The 20,817-nt window shown below is 50.4% G+C and overlaps 1 protein-coding gene and 1 long non-coding RNA gene across 7 annotated transcripts; one reads left to right on the forward strand and one right to left on the reverse strand.

Annotated features, from left to right (window-relative positions):
- Positions 1-1,988: 1,988 nt before the first annotated feature.
- Positions 1,989-11,809, forward strand: LOC147216558 (histone acetyltransferase KAT5-like). Of its 6 annotated transcripts, none has more exons than XM_086177378.1 (15): positions 1,989-2,067; positions 2,148-2,214; positions 3,124-3,192; positions 3,280-3,443; positions 4,290-4,358; positions 5,175-5,345; positions 5,423-5,497; positions 7,620-7,682; positions 7,766-8,032; positions 8,117-8,206; positions 8,288-8,428; positions 8,511-8,604; positions 9,776-9,935; positions 10,008-10,089; positions 10,817-11,809. In XM_086177378.1, exons 1-15 carry the CDS (start codon positions 2,038-2,040, stop codon positions 10,949-10,951), a joined length of 1,677 nt encoding a protein of 558 aa, XP_086033504.1. In that variant the 5' UTR covers positions 1,989-2,037; the 3' UTR covers positions 10,952-11,809. The 6 variants fall into 6 exon arrangements, with proteins under 6 accessions (XP_086033504.1, XP_086033505.1, XP_086033507.1 ...); XM_086177379.1 differs by having other exon boundaries at positions 2,024-2,067; positions 3,280-3,428; XM_086177375.1 differs by having other exon boundaries at positions 2,038-2,067; positions 3,103-3,192.
- Positions 11,810-12,314: 505 nt separating this feature from the next.
- Positions 12,315-12,847, reverse strand: LOC147216559 (uncharacterized). Its single transcript, XR_015109087.1, has 3 exons — positions 12,721-12,847; positions 12,512-12,597; positions 12,315-12,422 (listed from the first exon to the last, which is right to left on the reverse strand). It is a non-coding gene; the product is annotated as an uncharacterized LOC147216559 (long non-coding RNA).
- Between the last annotated feature and the right edge of the window lie 7,970 nt (positions 12,848-20,817).

The following is a 20,817-nucleotide window of genomic DNA, read 5'->3' on the forward strand; positions in this document are numbered from 1 at the left end:
CATCGATTATTTATCCTCCAGGTTATGCAAACCAGTGTTACATGAATTGGATGATCAGACAAGGCTTGAGAACGCGTGACGCCCCGGAGGGAAGGCTTGACGAACCTTAGGTTTTATGTGCGGCGCAAGAAGTGCATAGAATTGACAAGCAGCGGCCTGGAAATCTGTAAAAATCTGCACGTGCGAGCACAGCCTGGTATTGAACGATACATTTGGGATTGAACCGATCGGAGGGACCAAGCGAAGCTAGAGGAAGCTCTAGGCTTCTTCTAGATCCGTGGTTTTCTTTTTTTCTGTTATATACAAACTATTCTGGTCCCATTTTGCGGTGGCAGCCATCTTGTATCCAGCGTCCGTCTTTCCCCGAGATGAACCTCCAGGCCTTCGGGCGCTTCTTGTCGGCGGGCAGTAATCGATCATCGATCCTGCCCGGCTGCCGTGGCGGCGTTGGGCGTTCGATTCTCTCGTAAATAGCAATACGCCGGCGCTGTGAGATCTGATGATCACATCGTCGGCTGTGGAAAGTTTTGGCTCTTTCTTATGTTTTCACGTGCAATAACCACCCGTCCAAATGTATTCAGCTTCAGACGCTTCCATGTCAAAGTAAGACCCGTCAGGGTAGTTAGTCCTCCGGCTGGCGAGGGTTTAGCGCAGCAGAGAAATAAAGCGGCGTGGCAGAAATGTATCTCGGAGTTGGATGAAACAGTCGCGAGTTTGTTGTTCGTCCCGAAGGTTCATCGGAGACCCTAATTTGTGTGGATGGGTGAATGGTTCTCGATAGGCGAACCCCGACTCTGGAGAACCTGTGGAGTTCATGGACGAATGGAGGAATGAGTCACCGAGCATGAAGTGTCGGCCGCGGGTGTCCTGGTACCAAAGAACAGCACCGGTCACCCCCCATCTGGTGCAGATTCCTCTAATTTTCCTCCGTTCTCTGTCTGGAGAAGGCTTTCCGAAGGTTCTGAGACGTGATTCTTACATTGAGACACCAAATTGTCCTCGCTATCTTAATCCGATCCCGCGCTTGGCTTTTTTCAGGGTATATGTGGGTCTTCCCGGGCAGGTAGATCTCCTGGTCCCGTTTGATGCCGAACGATACGATCAGAATCCGGCGAAGCGTTACGTCGCAGCATTCGAGCCTTTTCACTTCGACACCTTTCGTTATCACGTCACGATGTCACCCGTCCGTCAGGATGAAGCGCCCGAACCTCGGGATTCAACCGTCTGATATGACTTTTATTTTTTATTTTTCATGATTTACTGTTTCATTTCATTCTCAAAACCAGAAAATGCTAGTTCTGTATACTGAACGCTGTTCTGAGGATTATAATAAAAGTCATTTATAACCTTTGCCCTCGCTTGGTGATATGATTTGTTAAAGTGCACACACTCACCGGGGTGCCCCTGCATGCAAACCAGGGAGGGGTCAGGAACTGAACCGCACCTCCTGAATTATGAAGGGAGGCCAGGCGGTGCACGGACGTGTTCTGCGTTCTCAAACAAACAACGGTAATGATGTATTATTGATATGTACCAATGTAGTCTCTTAAAACTAAACAGTATTTTCCATACTAATGGGAACATGCGGTATGCATAGTGAATGAACGAATCAACTCCGATAATTGATATGATTTTCAAGCATCTCATGATACAAAGCTTGTAAGAAGTTATAAGGATACTTGGGTTCACTTAAACCTTTATTCTTATGCACATATATGAACGACAGGAGAATGAAAATTGTCATTGTGTAATTTCAGAAAATAGGAGATCAGCTGTAGCAACGCTTTCACTCGACTGACTGAATCTTCTTTTTTATTTCCATTCAGGAAAAGAGTGTGATAAAGAACATATTCCCGATTTCACTCCACAGCTGCAGGTGGTTCCTTTTCCTGGAGATTTAACATCCCAACGTCATTTCCGGTTTATTTCCGACTTCCGGTCACCTCATCGCGCCGTACGATATCTATCTTGACGCTTCATTAACCTTTGACGTAGAGACCGGCATTTTCCCACAACACCCTGCTTCTGCTCGCGCAGATGACGAAAATGGCGGACAGCTCTTCATCGGTAGGTGTACGAAATATATTACAGTATTTTAATGACATTGGCCGCCTCCGCCGTGTAAATTAACGGATTCTATCCAACAGGTGGAAATTGTCGAGGGCTGTCGCCTTCCCGTTCTTCGCAAAAATCAAGAACACGAAGACGAATGGCGTAAGTATTGTCCGGTTGTTTTTCCGAATGCTAAGCTAGCTAATGCTAAGTAGCGAACCCCAGCTGTTGTTAAAGGCCTGTTGTTGGAGCTCCGCAACAACCTGTTCAGGGACAAAACACACACAATCATATTGTTCATTCATGTAATTTAAGTGTTCTTCCTCAAGTGTTGTGAAACGAATCAGCCAAATCCGAAGGACGCAGATGAATTTGTCAGTTTAACGGGTAAAACGAAGTGAAGTGCACCTGAGATCGAGCTGTTGTTTACAAATTTACAAGCCATTCCCCCAAGGTTAAGGGCTGGGGTTTAGGCTTTCTCATTTCATTTTTGGCTTCCTCAAGTGTTTACTCACCATAGTTGTCTTTTAGGTCATAAAATGCTTATATTAAATACCCGGTGGAACGATAAGCATGTGAGGCAAACGCTGTGTGACAGAGGGGTAAAATGAAATCCACCTGCAGCCCTGGACAAAGCCTGAGCTTGCAAAGACCCAGTTTACTTCTTATTTATGTTATTTTGACAGGGGAATGTGGTGTCAACCAGGGTTTTGGCAATTTTAAAGTCAGTGTGAAATGTGGAGCCGATTTAAAGGAGCTCAGTGTTTAACAAAGAAATGATTAATGCATTAAAGGAGGGAACTTTTAGAAAGCTGCTTTTTATCCATCAGTTCTCAATTGCATCAGTTTTCCTTGTGTCTTATCGTGTGTGGAACGTTTATAATATTTGAATGAATGATTCAAAGGACAGAAAGAAACCTGTCGATGTTTCAAGTTGTACTTGGAAATGTTTTCAATGGCTTGTTTGTGGCTTTATATTCATATTTGTCCAATACAGCCTGCTTTGTAAAACTGTAAAGTCTTAATGCACTGGTTATTGAATATCAGCAGCCTTCACTCCTTTTCTCCCAGCGCTGGCTGAAATTCTGAGTGTGAAGGAAGTGTCCAGTAGAAAGCTCTACTATGTTCACTACATCGACTGTGAGTATGACTTTTCTTCAAGTTGCTGTTGAAAAATGAGGTGAAGAAACATCACCGAACATCACCGCACATTTGTTTTGTGAAAAGTCAACAAGCGGTTGGACGAGTGGGTCTCGGCCGACCGGCTGGACATGAAAAAGCTCCAGTTCCCCAAGAAAGAGGCTAAAACCCCAACCAAGAATGGTCTTCCGGGCTCCCGTCCGAGCTCTCCGGAGCGAGAAGTGGTACCCACCTGTGTGAGTATCACACCAGTACGTCTAAAGCGCACACACACACACACACACACACACACACACACACACACACACGCACTGCAGCAGCACCTTCAGCAATATGTGTGTCACTTTCATGTTGAGGCCTGTTTTTTGTAGTATTTTTTTGTCCCCATCTTGATCTTTAAACCATGACTGCCTGAAGTCTGTGTGTAAACAAAACACAGATGTTTCAAAGACCCGAACCGGCTGATGTCTGACCTGCACGCGTAGCGACACACCCAGCAGGAAGTGAATGTAATGTTAATTTATCACCGAGTGCTGCTGAGTGGGACATTTCATTTTATTTGTCCAAATGCAGAGTAAGCTGTTTAGCCCCCATTGCTAGCTTATGCTGACTTAACAAAATGTCGATTACATGAGAAGTGATTGTGTTCAATGAGAACCTTTTTTTTTTTTTTTTTAATGCATCATTCTCCTTCATTTCTGACACGCGGAAGCGTCACGTGTCATTTTTAATGGTATCCACACAGAAGCGTCGCTGTGGATTAAATGTGTGAGGCTTCTCTGTCATGTGGATCCGCCGTTTCCGCCTCCCGACGGCTGCAAATATGAGAGATCGTAAAAAAAGGTCGTCTGAACGTCACAGACATTGAATCAAATTATCGGATGGTTATTGCCGACAGCTTGGACAGTAACCTGCTCATTTATTGAACTCCCCCAAATTTCCAATACACTGGATGTAATGTTGATGTTAATGCTGTATCTGTTCTAAACCGAGGTGTCAGTCGGACTGAATGTACAATGAATACCTGAGTGTGACGCTCAGGTCCAACATGAATGTCAGTTAACCCCCTTCCTTCTCTTCCTTTCTGTTCGATTCAGAGGAAGAGTCTAGATCTCAACCTACAATCTACCACAGCTCCTTCCAGAGGCAAAACCCTCCCCACACCGGTACAACTTGAATTTCCCCTTTCTAGCGAGCCATGACCGAGACCTTGTTTACTCCTGGTGTTATCGTGCGTTCGCGCGGCCGCCGTCCTGTTCTGTGTTGGCCGAACCTGCCGGTCACGTGCACGGGACAGCTTCATATCCCTCAGCGTAGCAAGGAAGTTGACTTATTTGCAGCCTCCTGCAACGCTGGTGACTGATTATTGTATTTGGACGACCTGCTGAGATACTTCCTCAGCTATCATCTGCCAGTCTGGAGGGTGGACGTTCTTAAATAAAACATTTGTGGACCAAATGTTCCCATCAACGTTTATATTATGCTCTGGTAAAACAGATCAGATTTGATTATATTTATTCGCCTTTTTTTTTTAGTCATGGCAATAGAATGTAGTGAAATGAGCTGCTAAATGAATCAAAGGATATTCTAGAAGTAAGATTAAAAATGAAACCAGCAGAATTCCTCCATGAAGCCAGATAAACGGCACAGATCTTAACGTTCAGAAGAATCCCGATATCGCAGTCAAAGCGGCCGACGTGTCGCATCTTAATACCAGATTTAAAAAAGGCGTCGACTATTTGAATGGGAGTCAGATATCCTGCTCTTGAGAAGCTGTGGCCATTAAACAGACACAGTGTGAGTTGGTAGTGAACTGCGTGCCGCGCACGCCGACATGAACCGTGACACGGGTTTGTATTCTGCAAATGGCACGGCACTGGGATAACCCGCCGCCCAATTCGGTAGTGTGTGTTTTGAGTTGCGTGTGTGTTCGGCGCGTCCGAAAACCCGAGGTCTGAACAAAAAAACGTGTTTTCACGCAGAAGAGGAAAGTGGAGCCCGTCCCCCTGGTGACTCAGGTCCCGCCGGCGCCCCCCGTGCCGTCCCTGCCCAGCTCGGCCGAGGTCACCCAGGCGTCGGTGTACCCGGCCGTGAGGGAGACCAACAGCTTCAAGACCCGCGAAGATCACGAGCAGCTCGCCTCCCTCACCACGGTAAGATGGCGTCTCCGTACGCCGGCGTCCAGAGACGCTGCGGTTCAGGCCGAGCTCACTCTTGTCTGTGACCGCAGAACGGCACGGCACGGAGGCTCATCCCGTCTCAGCCGGGGAGGAAGAGGAAGGCCAACTGCGGCCCCGCCGACGAGGTACGTCACCCTCCTTCCCGGAGCGCTAAATATCCACCCATATGGACGGAGGGAAGCCGGAACGGTAACATCGACCAAAAGACAGGAGGCGGAGGTGCTAACCACCGCACCGCTACGCCGCCACTCCTTCCCCGTATTGATTTTGATGATTATCGAATAAATGCCACGAAGGCAAGCTATCCGGTAGCAACGCTGATCGCCTCGCACTGCAAGCCTCGCACTGAGGGTGAATTTATGAAAGACGGCGGGATGAAAATGTGTCTTGAGAAGAAGCAAGAGCTTGCTAATGTTTCCCTGGGTGGGAGCACCGTTTAAAAGACGATTTGAGGCAAGAAGAGCAAAGTTTGACTATTTCTCGTTCGCCTGCGACGAAAGTACCGGCGCCTCAAAGAATGAGGCAGTTTCAACTCACCAAATATGGCCCTCTTTGCAAAACGTTTGGACGCCCCTGTTCTGAGGGAACGGGGAGCTGGTCAGAAAACAGTTTAGTTCATCATTCATTCATTCGTGCATTCATTATCCATACGCCTCATCCTGCACTCAGGGTGGCCATTCCAGGGTCTCCGTTGAACATCCTGCATGCTTTTGTACATTGTGGAAACCCAGCAGTGACCTTCTTGCTGTGAGGTGGAGGTGCTAACCACCGCACCACTGCGCCACCACCCCTCCTCCTGGGATTGACTCGGATGATGAGAGGGTGAGGTGCGATTCTGCAACACCTTCTTCTCCGGTGTCCTGTAAAGCCGAATGTTTCTGCAGAAGAAGCGTCCGGATCCTGGGCCGTTCCTTCAGAAGGAAAGGAAAGGTGTACAAGACAGCGGTGAGAGCAGAGATGCTGTTTGGCCTACAAACTGTTACAATGATGAAAAGACAGGAGGCAGAGATGAAGATGCTGAGGTTCTCTTTGGGAGCGACCAGGATGGAGAGGATCAGGAATGAGTCCGTCAGAGGGACGACACCTGGTAGACGTCTTGGAGAGAAGGTGAGACGAGCCAGACTGAGATGGTTGGGTCATGGACGGTGAATATATTGGTAGACGGATGCTGGACCTGGAGTTCTAGAGGAAGACCAAAGAGAAGATGGATGGACGAGGTGAGAGAGGACAAGAAGGTAGTTGGTGTGAGAGAGGAGGATCCAGAGAGTAGGGTTAGATGGAGAAGGTGGCTTGGCTGTGGTGACCCCTGAAGGGAAAAGCCCAAAGGAGAAGAAGAAGAAGACGGGTGGAGTGAAGCAGCTCCTCTTTCTAAAACTCTCAAACCATCTTCTCCGTCCACGTTCCCGCCGTCTGCTGCACAGAATCCCTGTAAACGTCTCACAGACGATGCTCTCCGTCACCGTCTCTCTCCCACAACAACTTCTCCATCTCTTCACGGAGGAGTCCACGCCGTTCAGAGCGCACCATGATTCTCTGTGTGCCAGCTGGCGGCGGGCAGTGCGTCTTTAAACGCCACTTGATGGACAACGGCGGCCACGTCCGTGTCAATCACTCATCCCGGTCTCTGCTTTCTCAGATCACAAAGTTAAACATCCACATCCTCGGAAAACTTCCGAGTCGACGCGCTTGTAAGTGGAGGTTCCTCCGTGCGCGCCGTCGGGGAGCGCTTACCTTCGATTCGTGGCCCTTAATGAGCTCGAACCTCAGTATTTGTGTTTTGTTTTTTTTTTTAAATCTCATTTTTTTTTGTTCCAGTCTCCTCGTGCTGAAATGACACTTGTGCGTTTCGAAGCCGTTGAATAAATCTGAGGACCCACAGCTGCGTTTGCATTTCCCCCGGAAAATTGATCCAAGCGTAGGATGAGTTAGTCGGGGGAATTAAAAAAAGAAAGAAAGAAAACAGGCTTCGTGTTCTGAAAAGCAGGAATTCAACCGGACCTGCTGGACTCGCCGGCGTAAACCCTCCGGGATCAGCCGCCCACGCTCCCCTCCCGGCTCCGACGCCGCGTCCATACGTCCTGTTTCCAGGTTAAAGGGCCAGAAAGGCCCAGAAATGAACCCGAGTCTTCCGACGTGGTTCAGTGTCGCCACCCGCTGTTCCCCCCGGGGTCAGATGTTTCCCTCGATCGGCCCCCGAACCGTTTAACGTGAACACACTACCAGCCTGTGTTTTTGTGTCTCTGCTAGATGATCAAGGTCTTGCAGTACAACAAGCCACAAAGTGCCAGTGTGTTCCTTCCCCCGCCAGAGGTCTGTTTTTTTACTTATTTGCACCGTCGTCGATCGACCGCCCCTTCTTGTTTTCAATACAAATCTGATCTCCTCACCCGCAGTGTGACGTTCACCACCAGGACTCGCAGGACAGCTCGGACGGCATCCCGTCGGCGCCGCGCATGACGGGCAGCCTGGTGTCGGACCGCAGCCACGACGACATCGTGACGCGGATGAAGAACATCGAGTGCATCGAGCTGGGTCGGCACCGGCTCAAACCCTGGTACTTCTCCCCGTACCCGCAGGAGCTGACGGCGCTGCCCATCCTCTACCTCTGCGAGTTCTGCCTCAAGTACCTCAAAAGTCTCAAGTGTCTGCAGAGGCATTTGGTAAGGGTTCCGTCCGAGCGCGCTCGCCGAGTTAGCGACGGCCGCCGACCTGGACTCACCGCTCGGCCGCTCCTTCTCCGACAGACCAAGTGTAATCTGAGACATCCCCCCGGCAACGAGATCTACCGCAAGGGAACCATCTCCTTCTTCGAGATCGACGGCAGGAAAAACAAAGTAAAGCTTTTTCCCGTCCATTCCACCTTTTTTTTCTTCCCCTCCGAGTTGTCGATCTTTACATTCGTCCGTTCCTTCCAGAATTATTCCCAGAACCTGTGTTTGCTCGCCAAGTGTTTCCTGGACCACAAAACCCTGTACTACGACACGGACCCGTTCCTCTTCTACGTCATGACGGAGTACGACTCCAAAGGCTTCCACATAGTGGGATACTTCTCAAAGGTTCGCGGGCGGGGAAGCCTCCGCCGGGTCCGAACACCCGTAAACACACACATTCTGATGTCCCTCCTTTTTCCCTCGCCAGGAGAAAGAGTCCACCGAAGACTACAACGTCGCCTGCATCCTGACGCTGCCTCCTTACCAGCGGAGAGGCTACGGCAAACTCCTCATCGAGTTCAGTGAGTAGAAGCGGCGGAACGCCGCCGCCGCCGACATCTCCTTAGATGAGTCGGCGACAGTAAAACAGGAAAAGGCGGTTTCTCCGGGGCGCCGCGTGCAGGCGTCTTATTTTTGACCATTTATCGTCTTGAGATTTTATCGTTAACGCTACTTTCATGAGGAAAGTGTAAACTACAAATGACTCACCTTTAAACATTCGACGTAAAATGCAGCAAGTAAAGTCTGGGAGAAGAACTTAAAAATGCTGCTTTAGCAAACTAAAACCCTGTCGTAGATGTTCTTCTCATGCACGCCAGCCGAATCCGACGATGAAACCAGGAGACATGAGCTGAAGCTTGAGAAAGGAGGATGGAAAGCAGCCAGAAACACTTTTCGAATCAGCTTATTCTGTCAGTGCTGTGATTTTGCTAAACTGAGCGCCACCAGAAGGTCCCCGGTTGGATTCCCAGGTGTGTGGAGTCTCCATGTTCTCCCCGTGTCTGCGTGGGGTTCCTCAGGGTTCCAGGTGACCAGATGAACCAGGAAGCACAGTAGAACCTCGGCGTCAACGATTCCCGTCGAAATGGATGTCAATCCCACTGATCCGTTCTCCGGCCCCTGAAAACATCCTGCACTCTTCTGAAACCTCTTTATGGGAGCTAATTATTGTTGCGGTTCAGGTGTTCTCTCTCTTCTTACCACTACTTGCGCTCGGAGCTTCATTCGCTAAATCGGCAAAAGTAATTGCTAACGCTAACGCTACCTCCAGCTAGCTGTCTTCTAGTCATCCAAACTAACCGAAACTTTTCTTTGATAACATAGTCACTCCTTTCGCCACATCTTTGCTCTTCAGGATCGTTCAGACGGTTGACTTTGCCGCGTCGCAGTGCTTGGCGAGATGTGTAGCACCAACACCGCGCTCACGTTTAGCTCTTATTTCCTTCTTCAGAACGACTGAAATTCATAACCTCTTGTTCACGCCACGATCGCTAACCTTTTCTGGAGCCATAATGAGGAGTAGCTCACCGAAGAAAAGCACAAAGAAGCCGATTGTGGCTGATTTGCGGGCGATTCGGCGCGTTGGCGAGCCGGGTTCTCCTGCACGTGCATGTTTATTCAGCGTTCTTTGGGTTTTACCGGCGTGGACGTCACCCGCGGTCAAAGCCCTCTGACGTGGGTGTGTTCCTCCAGGCTACGAGCTGTCCAAGGTGGAGGGGAAGACCGGCACCCCCGAGAAGCCCCTCTCCGACCTGGGCCTCTTGTCCTACCGCTCTTACTGGTCGCAGACCATCTTGGAGATCCTCATGGACCTGAAACCCGACAACGGGGAGCGGCCGCAGATCACCATCAAGTACGTGACGACCACCCGGAGACGCTCCCAGATCGCGAGCGTTGACTTGACCCTCCGTGTTCTGACCCACAGTGAGATCAGCGAGATCACCAGCGTCAAGAAGGAGGACGTCATTTCAACGCTTCAGTACCTCAACCTCATCAACTACTACAAGGTGAGAGGGCTTTCTCCTCTTTCTCCTCTTCCTCTTCGGCTCGCAACCTGCGAGATAAATAACATGCTGTGTTTGTTGTTCAAAGGAGGGATTTACACTTGAGTTCTCCTTTGACTTTTATACACTGCTCAAAAACAACACAGGGAACGCTAAAATAACGTGAACGAATGAAATATTCTTATGAAATACTTTGTTCTTTACATAGTTGAATGTGCTGACAACAAAATGACACCAAAGTGATCAATGGAAATCAAATGTATGAACGCTCGGAGGTCTGGATTCGCAGTCAGTGGAAAAACACACAGCGTCGATGTCATGTCCTTAAAACGAGTCCAAACGAATCAGCGTTGCTTCCTAAGTGGACACTTTGGTTTCACACAAGTGGGATTGACTTGGAGTTATATTGTGTTCCCTTTATTTTTTTGAGCAGTGTCGCTCTATAGCTATTTCCTGGGGAAATGCAGACCTCAGCTGACGAGAACATGCATGGCACTTTGCAAGAAACACCTCAAACCCTGCGGAAGCGTCCCTAAAATGTGCTCAATGAGCTAAAAATGACCAGAAGCACTCGACTCTCGGGTAGAATCCTGCCTGAAATGGCCGTAAACTCTCATTTCTTTCAGATTATCTGGAGTTATTTGTATTTTTTGCGCGTTAATGTCGGCTCTCGTTTGAAATCGGTCGGCCGTGATCTCTAACCCCGGCTCTGTCCTCGCCCCGACCCCAGGGTCAGTACATCCTGACTCTCTCGGAGGACATCGTGGAGGGCCACGAGAGGGCCATGCAGAAGAGACACTTGCGCATAGATCCCAAATGCCTCCATTTCACACCCAAGGACTGGAGCAAGAGAGGCAAGTGGTAAAGGCCGGGACCCCCCGGGACCCCCAGGGACCCCAGAACCCGCCCGGACTGCAGTCTCGGAGCGAGCTGCGGATCAGACGGAGGTTTTTCGGCGAGGAGGTCCCGTCGATAGAGACCTTTGAGAACCCGGGACTCCTTCATATACAGAAAAAAAAAAAAAGTGCAAACGGTCCCCCGAGATGCTTTTATTGTGAATACTCATATCTTGTGAATCGAGGGGGGGGGGGGGGGGGGGGAAAGAAAAAAGAAGGGTGAAAGAGACGGCGAACGGTGAAAAAACCACAAAACATCAGGAGGAGGAAGGAGTCCCTCGCAAAGCAGGGAAGGTCTCGGACCGCTCAAATCACCACCTCTTCCAGGTTTCCCAGCTTCGTCCGCTCCCGCCGGCTCAAACCCCGACCCGCCACAAACTGTCAGGAGTATTCGCAGATGAATAGGCGCGTGGTTGCCACGGCGACCGGCGCGGCCAAGCACTTCCCCATATCAGGAGGTGGTTGAAAGAATCCCCAGTGTGCGACCACCGAACCCCGCTGTACAGACACACTTAGAAGACCCAAGCCATGTTGAACTGTTAGTTATGTAAATTTCGTGTACAGCTGCGTTTTAGTTTTTTGTTTCTTTTTTTTTTTTTTTTTTTTACATAATGTAAACTAACTGCACAATATTCATAGGAAAAGAAAGTGATATCTTACACTTTGTGTTTTATGTTTACACGTAAGGCCGTTTTTAAAAATGTTGGAAATGACCCTTCCTCCCCCGACCCCCAAGTATATCTCGGAAGCGAAACGCAGCGGAGAGGACGAGTTCAACATTTGGTATTGAACGCTTGTTGAATTGATATAAAAGAGGAAAAAACAAACGCTGTGAGTGTGTTGAATGTGCGGGCGGCGACTCGCGGGAGCAGCTTTCCTTCCTTTTTTGTGAAGCTGCCAGGATTTCTGCTCAGCGCAGCGACACTGTACAGACGGTGAAGAACGGCGGGACTCGACTCCTCGATAACGGCGGGCAAATCTCACCAAAGCCGGGGTGTTGGCGTCGAACTCGCCGCAAAGGCACCGGCAGGAAAACAGCAGCAATCGTTTTATTTATACATTTACAACAAAAAAAAAAAATAAAATCAAGGAAAAGATTTCAGCTGTTGCAGAGAGTCTAAAAATGCACCTTTGGATAGTTTGAAGAATTTATCGGGTGACTTTTACTGTGGAGTTTGATTTTCCCGAACAGGAGGCCGAAAAGAGAAGGGTGCAGTTCCCACAGCGGCCACCAGGGGGCAGCACAGGCTTAATCCGGGTGATCCTGGATTTGGGGTGAGATGTTTATCAGGAGAAGGTCACCTGGATGAGACAGGATGTCATCTGAGCTTCAGGTAGGAAAGGTTGAGGAAACGTTGCCTTCAGGGCCGGGGGTTCCTCGTTGGTTCTCCGTCATCTGCAGGTGTGGCTTTGGTTCTCCATCCTGACCGCTGAGAACATCTGATGATGAGATGATGGTGTGGCGATTGAATCGGCGGCCGCTCAGAGCTGGTGACTCGGTGGTGGCGAGGACCTCCACGTGATCTTACCATGAGCAGAAAGGAGTGTAGAAAGGAGGATGAAAAGCCTCCTGTGTTGGAGTCTCCATATCTAGGTAGGGTTCTTCTGGGTTCCTCTGCATTGCAAACACATGCAGGAGGTTCATCGGACCCTGCATTTACCAGATGTGTGAATGAGCGAGTGATCGGTTGTATGTCTGAATGCGGCCCTCTGATTGGTCCAGGGTGAACCTTCTCACCCAATAACCGCCTGGATAGGCTCCGCCCCCAAACCTGGCTGCAGAATGAATGAGTGAATGAAGGCGCCTCCAGACATCTCCATCTCTCTCTCTGTTGTGTCCACATGGTGTCACTGTGGGCCTTCTCACATCCAAAGTGACCTGGTCAACATCTCCGAGGACCCCAGACGTCAGCACACACACACCTTCACACGACAGGAACAACAACAATAATAATTATGATTTTACTCGTAAGAGCGAGAGAAGCGCAGGTTGTGGTGGTTCCAGCTCAGGAGACCAACCCGTCTGCCCATAACCAATAATCAAAAAAGAAAAATATTACGAACACTGAACTATGACTGACTGTGTGTGTGTGTGTGTGTGTGAGGGGGTGAACACACACATATACACACAACTGGAGACCGCTACCTTTCTGAAGTCAAAATGTCCAATAGAGTGATTTTAAACATTTTTACTGTGTATTTCTGACAAATCATATCCTGGTGCACTGAGGCTTATTTGTTCGTGTTTCACTTTTTCGCTGTTTTTTGCAAAAAAAAAAATCTTGAATATTTATATAAAGTCATAAATATACTGTAAATATATATTTTTTTACATATACACATTTAAGAGCATATACATATATCTGTATATGTAAATATACATAAATATATGATTATTATTATTATTATAGTTATTTGAGCTTATATTTTTTGTTCTTTTAGCTGATTTTTATGAATTCAATATTTCATTTCTTAATTTCCTGAAATTGATCTTGTTCTTTCACAACTATTTTAAACTTTTTATCCCCTGCATATACTGGGTCAAATTATATCCTCTGGCAGAACCAAACCCCCTTTTATTACTATTATTTTATGATCATTAACATGTAGGCTGTTTTTTTTTTTTTTTTTTTTCTGCATCTTTTTATGACGTCCCTCGTGGTCACACAGAGCAGGAGCCTCGTTCATCCGCTCTAAATAGAAAGACGTAAATGTTTAAAAACCTCCATGCATGTGAGATCCAACCCCCCCTCCCTCGTCGTCTGCAGGATCTCCGCCGCCGCCGACCTCTGACCCCTCGGAGGTTCTCCTCCGCTTGTTTGTTTCCAAACTGTTGCTCCTATCAACGGCCCCACGCGTTATTATTCCCCCTTATCTGCTCACGACACACACACACACACACCCCCCCGACACCACAACCACCACCGCCACGTATGTCTTGGAGAAGACGAGGGCGGAGCTTCTGGACGTCCGACCGCGCAGGTGTTTCCGTCCGCTTGCAGGTGAGGAGCGGGCGGCGGCGCTCGTCGCCTCCCGGCCACGGGGGCCACTGTTTGTTATGATCTCACCGTCTGCGTTTGGGGAATACACAGAGGTCTCTGCAAATAAACACACAGCCGTTTTCACCTCTGCCCTCCACCACCTCCTCCTCCTCCATGCAGAGCTCTTTATCTCCACCGTGCAGAAAATGTTCTCTCTCTCCGAAGAAGAAGAAGAAGGAGCTCGCAAATGGACATTTATTATCCCCGGCTGAGTCACCGGGGATCCGACACCTCGGCCGTGAATCTGCCAGCTCCTCGCTTCTGCTTCACTTTGAATCCAAAGTCCAGAGATCTCCTTTTAAACACACACACACACACACACACACACACACACATGCAGGCACGCCAACTGAGCATTTCAGATTTCAATTGAAGCCTCTGCTACTGCTGGCCGCTCTGTCAAGGAGATGAGGACAGCGCAGGGGGGTGGGGGTGGGTGAAGCTAGTGTGTGTGTGCGTGTGTGTGTGTGTGTGTGTGTGTGTGTGTGTGTGTGTGTGTGTGTGAGGGAGGGAGGAGGAGAAAGAGGGGGGTTGGCTTCAGTGTGATGTGAATGGAATAGAATCAGCACGAGAGCAGGGAGAAGGAGGGCGGAGGGAGGAGGACGAGGCGCAAATCAACCTGCCTCCTGACTCCACAACGGGGACGCCGGCCGCCGGGGTTTTTTAGAACCAGACGCTCTGGTTTTTATTCCCTTTTTCTCATTTATTTTTGGACAGAGGAAGAAGGCGGCGGAGCGGGAGCAACTCCGGCGGGGGAGGAGAAGGAAGAGAAGAAGAAGGAGGAGGAGGAGGAGGAGGAGGGAGAGCCGGCCTCGCCGTGGAGATAGATAGCAGAGAAATGCTGTCATGGGCAGAGAGCGGGAGGGAGTCGGCGGCGGCGGCGAGGAACAGGATGGAGGCCGGCCGGGTGGAGCGGAGCTGAGGCGCCGAGGTAAGTCAGCCTTTTCTCTCGCATTCCTGCCCCGCCGGACGCTTTCTGATGATAATGAATCCGGACGGAGCTCCCCGCATACCTCGGAGGACACGCGCCGTCCGAGGAAGGGGAGGGTTTGAGGACGATGTGAAATAATAGCTTAGCATGATCACATCCTCCTCCTCCCTGTCAGCGCTTTATAAACACATTAACCCGGGTTTCCAGCCGCCTCCCGCCGCCCCGCTTTGCACACAAACATTCAAATCCAGCTTGCAACCTTTGTCGCATTTCATCACTGCCTTCCTCCCCCCCCCCCCCCCCCCCCCCCACCTCCCCACCGGCCCCCATCCCCCTCCATTGTGCCACTCTTCTCCCCAACACGGCGGATCGTCTCCAAAAAAACAAACAAACAAACAAAAAAAAAACAAAAAAAAAAACCCCGGTGTCATGACATTGTCAGGCAGCGCCGGCCGACGCAGCGGCTCGGATAGAAAGGATGGATGGATGGAAAAGAGAGGCAAGGATGCAGGGGTTGGGGGGGGTGTTGGTGAGGAGGGGTGGGGGGGGGGTAAGATCCCCGTCCCAAATTCATTTTGGTCCAAGGCGGCGGCCTCCATGTTTGTCCGGAGCTCCTCGGCCCTCCTGACCCGCCGCCGAGCCTTCAAGGTGGCGGAGAAAATGAGGGATGCGGGAGTCAGGTGCCCCCCCCACCCCCGCAACAACCCCTGCACAATTTAGGACGCATGTATGTGTGTGTGTGTGTGTGTGTGTGTGTGTGTGATACAGGAGGGTTCCGGGGCGTGCATGAGGGGCGATGAGGCCGTGCAAACGGCGGCTTACGTAAGCCGGTGCACTCAAAGGACAGCCATTTAATTTACAGTAAGCCGCGCAGTTCCTCATGCATTCATTGTGGTCGGCGGTGGCGTTTCAGCGGCGGGCCGGGAGGGAGCTCTGCAGGGAACTTCCAATGCACGGTTTGTAGGTCTGTGTGTGTGTGTGTGTGTGTTTCCACTTATCTGCAAAGGTGCAAGACAGCGAGCTGCTTCTCCCACACACACACTCAACTGAGATCTTTGACTTTTGCTCTGGCACAGCTTCTTCTCCTTCCGCTTTCCGCCGCCGAGCAGCAGACGTGATGTTTTGTTTTCCTCTTTTCACGCTACGTTTTTTTCCGAGCGTCCGGTCGCTCGCGGTTCGTCTCCGTCGTCTTATTTATATCCGGAATGATCCGACTCATTTCTGTCAGCTGATTTATGAGGCGCGTTGGGTCCTTTTCGCTTCTAATCAGGATCCCTGAAGCCGTTTGTCATCGCCGGCCTGGCTTTACATGCCGTCATCCTTTCGCCGCCCTCTCGTTCACTCTGTCATTCAAACGTCCTCTGGAAACATTCACTGCGTCACCAAGACACCCGTTCACTCTCTCACACCTTTTCCACGTGCAGAAGCGGCGATGCTAACGGTCAGCAGCCCCGTCGCGCCGCGGCTGCTGACTAGCGCCGCTACACGGATACAGTGTGAGTGTGCCGTCCACGTTAAATAGCACAAATATCAAATGAAAACACAAGCTGTGCCTGAAAGCAGGGTATCTGCAGCTCAGGTCCGTGTTCTTCTTGATCCTGCAGCGGCGGCTCCGGTGTAGATGAAGCCGGATAATGATAGTCGTCGCCCCCCCCCCCCCCGACCGGGTCCGAGGAAGATCTTTATTTAAGAGATGCCTGCGGGAGGGAGTGTTGCCGGCTCTGTATCTTTTAGCGAGCAAACGCGAATCCATTTATCGAGCTATCTTGGTTCTCCTTGCAAAGCTCCGACATCCTCAGAACCTCCCCTTCCCCGGGAGATGTTTCCCCTCCTGCGCGTCTCCTTATCTTTTAACGGTAATGAAGCGATTAGCAGCCGGTGTGGTTGTTGATGAAAGTGTAAACGTTCTCCTCTTCTGTCGCCATCACTCTGGATGAGTTCCTTCACATGCGTGCACGGTGGCTCGGCTACCACGCTAGGCAGCTAACCGGCGCATCGGGAGCGACCGGGAGGAGAATCGAACCGGCAACCTCCCGTCATCTGTCTTAACACGACGCCGCGAACGCCATCTTTTGGTCGATTTATGACAAAGTGCCTCCTTGGAGGTCAGGATGAGCGCTAGCTTAAATCCAGGCCTTGCTAAGTGGCAATGCAATGATGCTAATTCTCAAAGTGTGTTTCATTCATGTCATCATGCTGTGACTATAAATTGAGAGACACCCCTGACAAGGAACACGATCCAGGCGTGGAAATTCAAAGGTCACTCTCAAAGGAAATCCACTAAAGGACAATGAAAACAGAAGGAAATGATAAATCAGACACGCGGGCCGGTTCCTCCACTTCCTGTCAGAATGCTAGTGTTGGATGGTGTGAGGTATCGGTTGAAGCGTCGTTGTCTTTGTCGTCTCGGAGCGTCCGGACACGCCGTTCGGCTCTCGCCTCCCGCAGGAACCCCCCTGTGAAGGCAGGGCGGCAGTGAACCTGGATCGAGGGAATGGTCCACAAGTCCTCGCACCGGCGAGAAGCATCCGGAAGGCTCCCCCGATGCGGGTCAGAAGGTCACTGCAGATGCAGATGGAAGGACGGTTACCCGGAAACCGGAAGCTAAAGCTCCCGTTGCCTTGCAGTAAATCTACGCTCCTCCCCCCGTTCTACGCCGACGTTTCTGGGGCTTTTTCGCTCCTCGCCAAACAAACTGGCAACCAGATGATTCAGCACGTTTGTCAAATGGAGGAAACGTGCGGTTCGGAACTCTGGTTCTTCACTGCAGCTGTGGAGGCCTTCAAACGTCTCCGCTAAAGGAAGGGGAAGTGGAAAAAACAAAATATGAAGGTGTTACACCTGATGCAAATTTACAGAGAAGAAGCAGAAGAAGAAGAAGACTATTTGTTTAGTTATGTTCTTGCCCGGCAACACCTGAGCAGGCCAGGAGGAGCTCGGGCATCCAACCGGGAACCTCCCGAAAGCTTCCTCCTGACCTTGAGCCTGTCGGACATGACAAGGTGGCCTTCTCGCAGTGACTTGCGGAGGTACTCGCAGCACCTCCAGTACTTCCCAAGATCCCGGTACTCTCCGCGGACGGGCTGCGTCTCGGTTCTTTGTGCTTCGTCATGGCGACGGGGCGGACATGTGGCGGGGTTACCGGGCAGATCCTGTTTTTTTGGTCTGAGTCAGCATCAAATCTCTGCTCTCGTTTGGAGCCATTTTGCATGGCTACGCCCCCGGCAGGCTCCCTGCGGAGGCTCAGCGAGGGAGGCAGTTGGACAGGCGGAGCTCCCACCACCACCACCACCACCACCACCCCGCCTCGCTCCATCAGATGGCAGGATGCCGGCGGTGTAAGCCACTGGCTGGATCCTCTTAGCTCCTTCTCTTTATTGTCACCTGTCCCCCGGAGCTGCCGACTTCCACGGCGGATCAGCCGCCATTATTTGTGCCTGAAAAGAGCGAAAATGCGGCTCTGCTGCAGGAGAAGGAGGTTCCTCCGTGGCGGTGCTGTTCCTTCTCAGAAGCCAAAGTGGCTGTTGGTACCGGGTACCGGAATCCATACATGGTGAAGAGCGGCTTGCAGATAGGAAGGTTCAGTCTGGTTCCAGGAAGTAGCCTCCTTCAACCTTTTGGTTCTGCATTCCCACAGCCAGTGAGGGACCAGGGTAGGAACTGCCGTGAGCCGCTCGCTCCAAAACAAACCGGTGAAGAAGAAAAAGAGGAAGCGTCACAGACACCGTGGAGGTGGAAGCCGCCTTGCTTTAAGCTCTGCGAGCCCTGGAAACCCCGCTGAGATGTAGCACGTGAACCTCCAGAGCTTGGTCGCTCTATATCCGTCCATTTTGTCCCAAGAAAACACCCGAGCAGGACCGAAGGAACGGTTGGAAGTCTGAAAAGCCCTGAAGTTTGACGATCTGCAAGGACAGGAACTTCTCACCAACAAACCCATGATGGAATTGATGAAGATACGTGGCCGCCCCTGGTGGCACGAGTACGAGCGAGCCACGTCTGCCTCAGCTCCTCATTCCGTCTTTCAGCCGGGCTTTTAAGCTTCTCCTACTTTAATCAGAAAGAGCGAGAGCCTCTCCATACGTACGTTACGCCATTAGGCTCTGCAGAAGCTCCTTCTCATTGTTCGCCGTCGCTATTAGGGGACGAGTGCACTCCAGGCTGTTCAGAGCCTCTGAAAGGGCCGGTGCCGGCCGGACGGCGAGCGCCCTGCTCCGCCAGGAGCGCGACTAGCGGCAAAATAATGTAGTTCTCGGCAATGTTGTGTTATTTTTAGGATAAACATTTAGAGGTAAACGCAAGGTTTATTCCCCTGAGGCAGGCGTGTCCAAAGTCCGGCCTGCGGGCCAAATGTGGCCCGTGTTGGTCCACAGCAACTCGCGGCCTCTGTCATTAAATCAAGCAAAAACTAAAGGAAAACGGGCGAATTGGGAAGGAACGCGGTGAAAAATTGAAGCGACACAGCGGCTCTTTTTACAAGAGCACGCAAATTAAATGAAAATGCCACAAAGGCAAGCGGCCGCTAACCTTTAACTGAGGGTGAATCTATGAAAGGCTGCTTGATGAAGACGGTGGAGAAAATGTGTCCTGAGAAGAAGCAAGAGTTTGCTCATGTTTCCCCGGGTGGCAGCACTTTGGTGCAAAGAGTTTCATCAGGCTTTAAGGGACAATTTTGACGATTTGACTATTTTTCATTTTGCCTGCGATGAAAAGGGGCTTCTGGCAGGAGCTGGATCAGAGCTTCTGTCCTCACACTGGAGTCTGGAGAACACCTGGTCCTTCCATCTGTGGAGGTCATCGAGAATTCTTGTCCAAATCTTCTTGTCTCTGCAACCGGACTTGAATTTCTTCACTTGGAGATGTTTCACTCCTCATCTGAGAGGCTTCTTCCCTTCCTGGTTCTTCTCCAACCAGCCAAAGATCAATAATGTATGCGGAGACAACGACGCACAGGGAGGAGGGAAGGTGGAGGAGAAGGTGGCGAGATGATCTGGAACTGCAACGACCAAAAGACAGGAGGTGGAGCTGGAAGTTGGAAGATCAGGAATGAGTCCATCAGACGGTCGGCAACTGGTTCGATGTTTTGGAGAGAAGGTCAGAGAAGGTCAGAGATGGTCGGGTCACGGACAGAAGAGGGAGAGGGAATATAAGAGAAGATGGATGGACATGAAGGCAGTTGGTGAGAGAGAGGAGGATCCAGAGAACAGGGTTGGATGGAGAAGGTGGACTGGCTGTGGAGACCCTGAAGGGAAAGACCAGAGCTAGCAGACCGAATGAATCGATGGCTGAACTATTTCAATGCTAAATTCCACATAAATTCATTAAAATTCTTCATTAAGGCCAGAATGATGGAAACACCAACGTGCAGGAGGCCACCTGAGATGTCTCTCCACATCGGTTTACTGATCATTTTAGTATTAAATGCAGAATTTGTGTGGAATTCGTAATTTAGCATCAAAATATTTCATTCATAGATTCCTTCAGTATGTCATCGCAGAGCTTCTTCTCCTTTGGTTCCTCCTCTCGCACATCAGCCGCCTTCATATCCATCCGCCTTCTCTTTGGTCTTCTTCCAGACTTCCAATCCTAGCATCCATCTTCCAATATAGTCCAACTCCCTCTTCTGTCCATGGCCCAACCATCTCAGACCTTCTCTCCAGAACATCTCGCATGTGTCGTCCCTCTGATGGACTCAGAGAACCTCAACATCTTCACCTCTGCCACCTCCAGCTCTGCCTCCTGTCTTTTGCTCATCGTAAGTCTGTAGATCTTCCAGCATGGCTGTTCTCACCGTTGCACATCTGGAGGTAGAGATGGTGGAGACCACTTGCGGTTTGGAAGCTTCTCATCTTCATGGGTTGCACCG

Source organism: Fistularia commersonii, chromosome 29 (assembly GCF_037954325.1).
Source record: "Fistularia commersonii isolate RoL2024-O1a breed Wild chromosome 29, RoL_Fcom_v1.0, whole genome shotgun sequence".
In the NCBI taxonomy this organism is placed as follows: Eukaryota; Metazoa; Chordata; class Actinopteri; order Syngnathiformes; family Fistulariidae; genus Fistularia; species Fistularia commersonii.

Excerpts from the sequence above, each read along its gene's own strand:
- LOC147216558 (XM_086177375.1), top strand. The coding sequence starts at position 2,038 with ATGACGAAAATGGCGGACAGCTCTTCATCG. Across the intron at positions 3,193-3,279 it reads CTATGTTCACTACATCGACT|TCAACAAGCGGTTGGACGAG; the intron begins GTGAGTATGACT and ends TTTTGTGAAAAG. Across the intron at positions 9,936-10,007 it reads CGGCCGCAGATCACCATCAA|TGAGATCAGCGAGATCACCA; the intron begins GTACGTGACGAC and ends TCTGACCCACAG.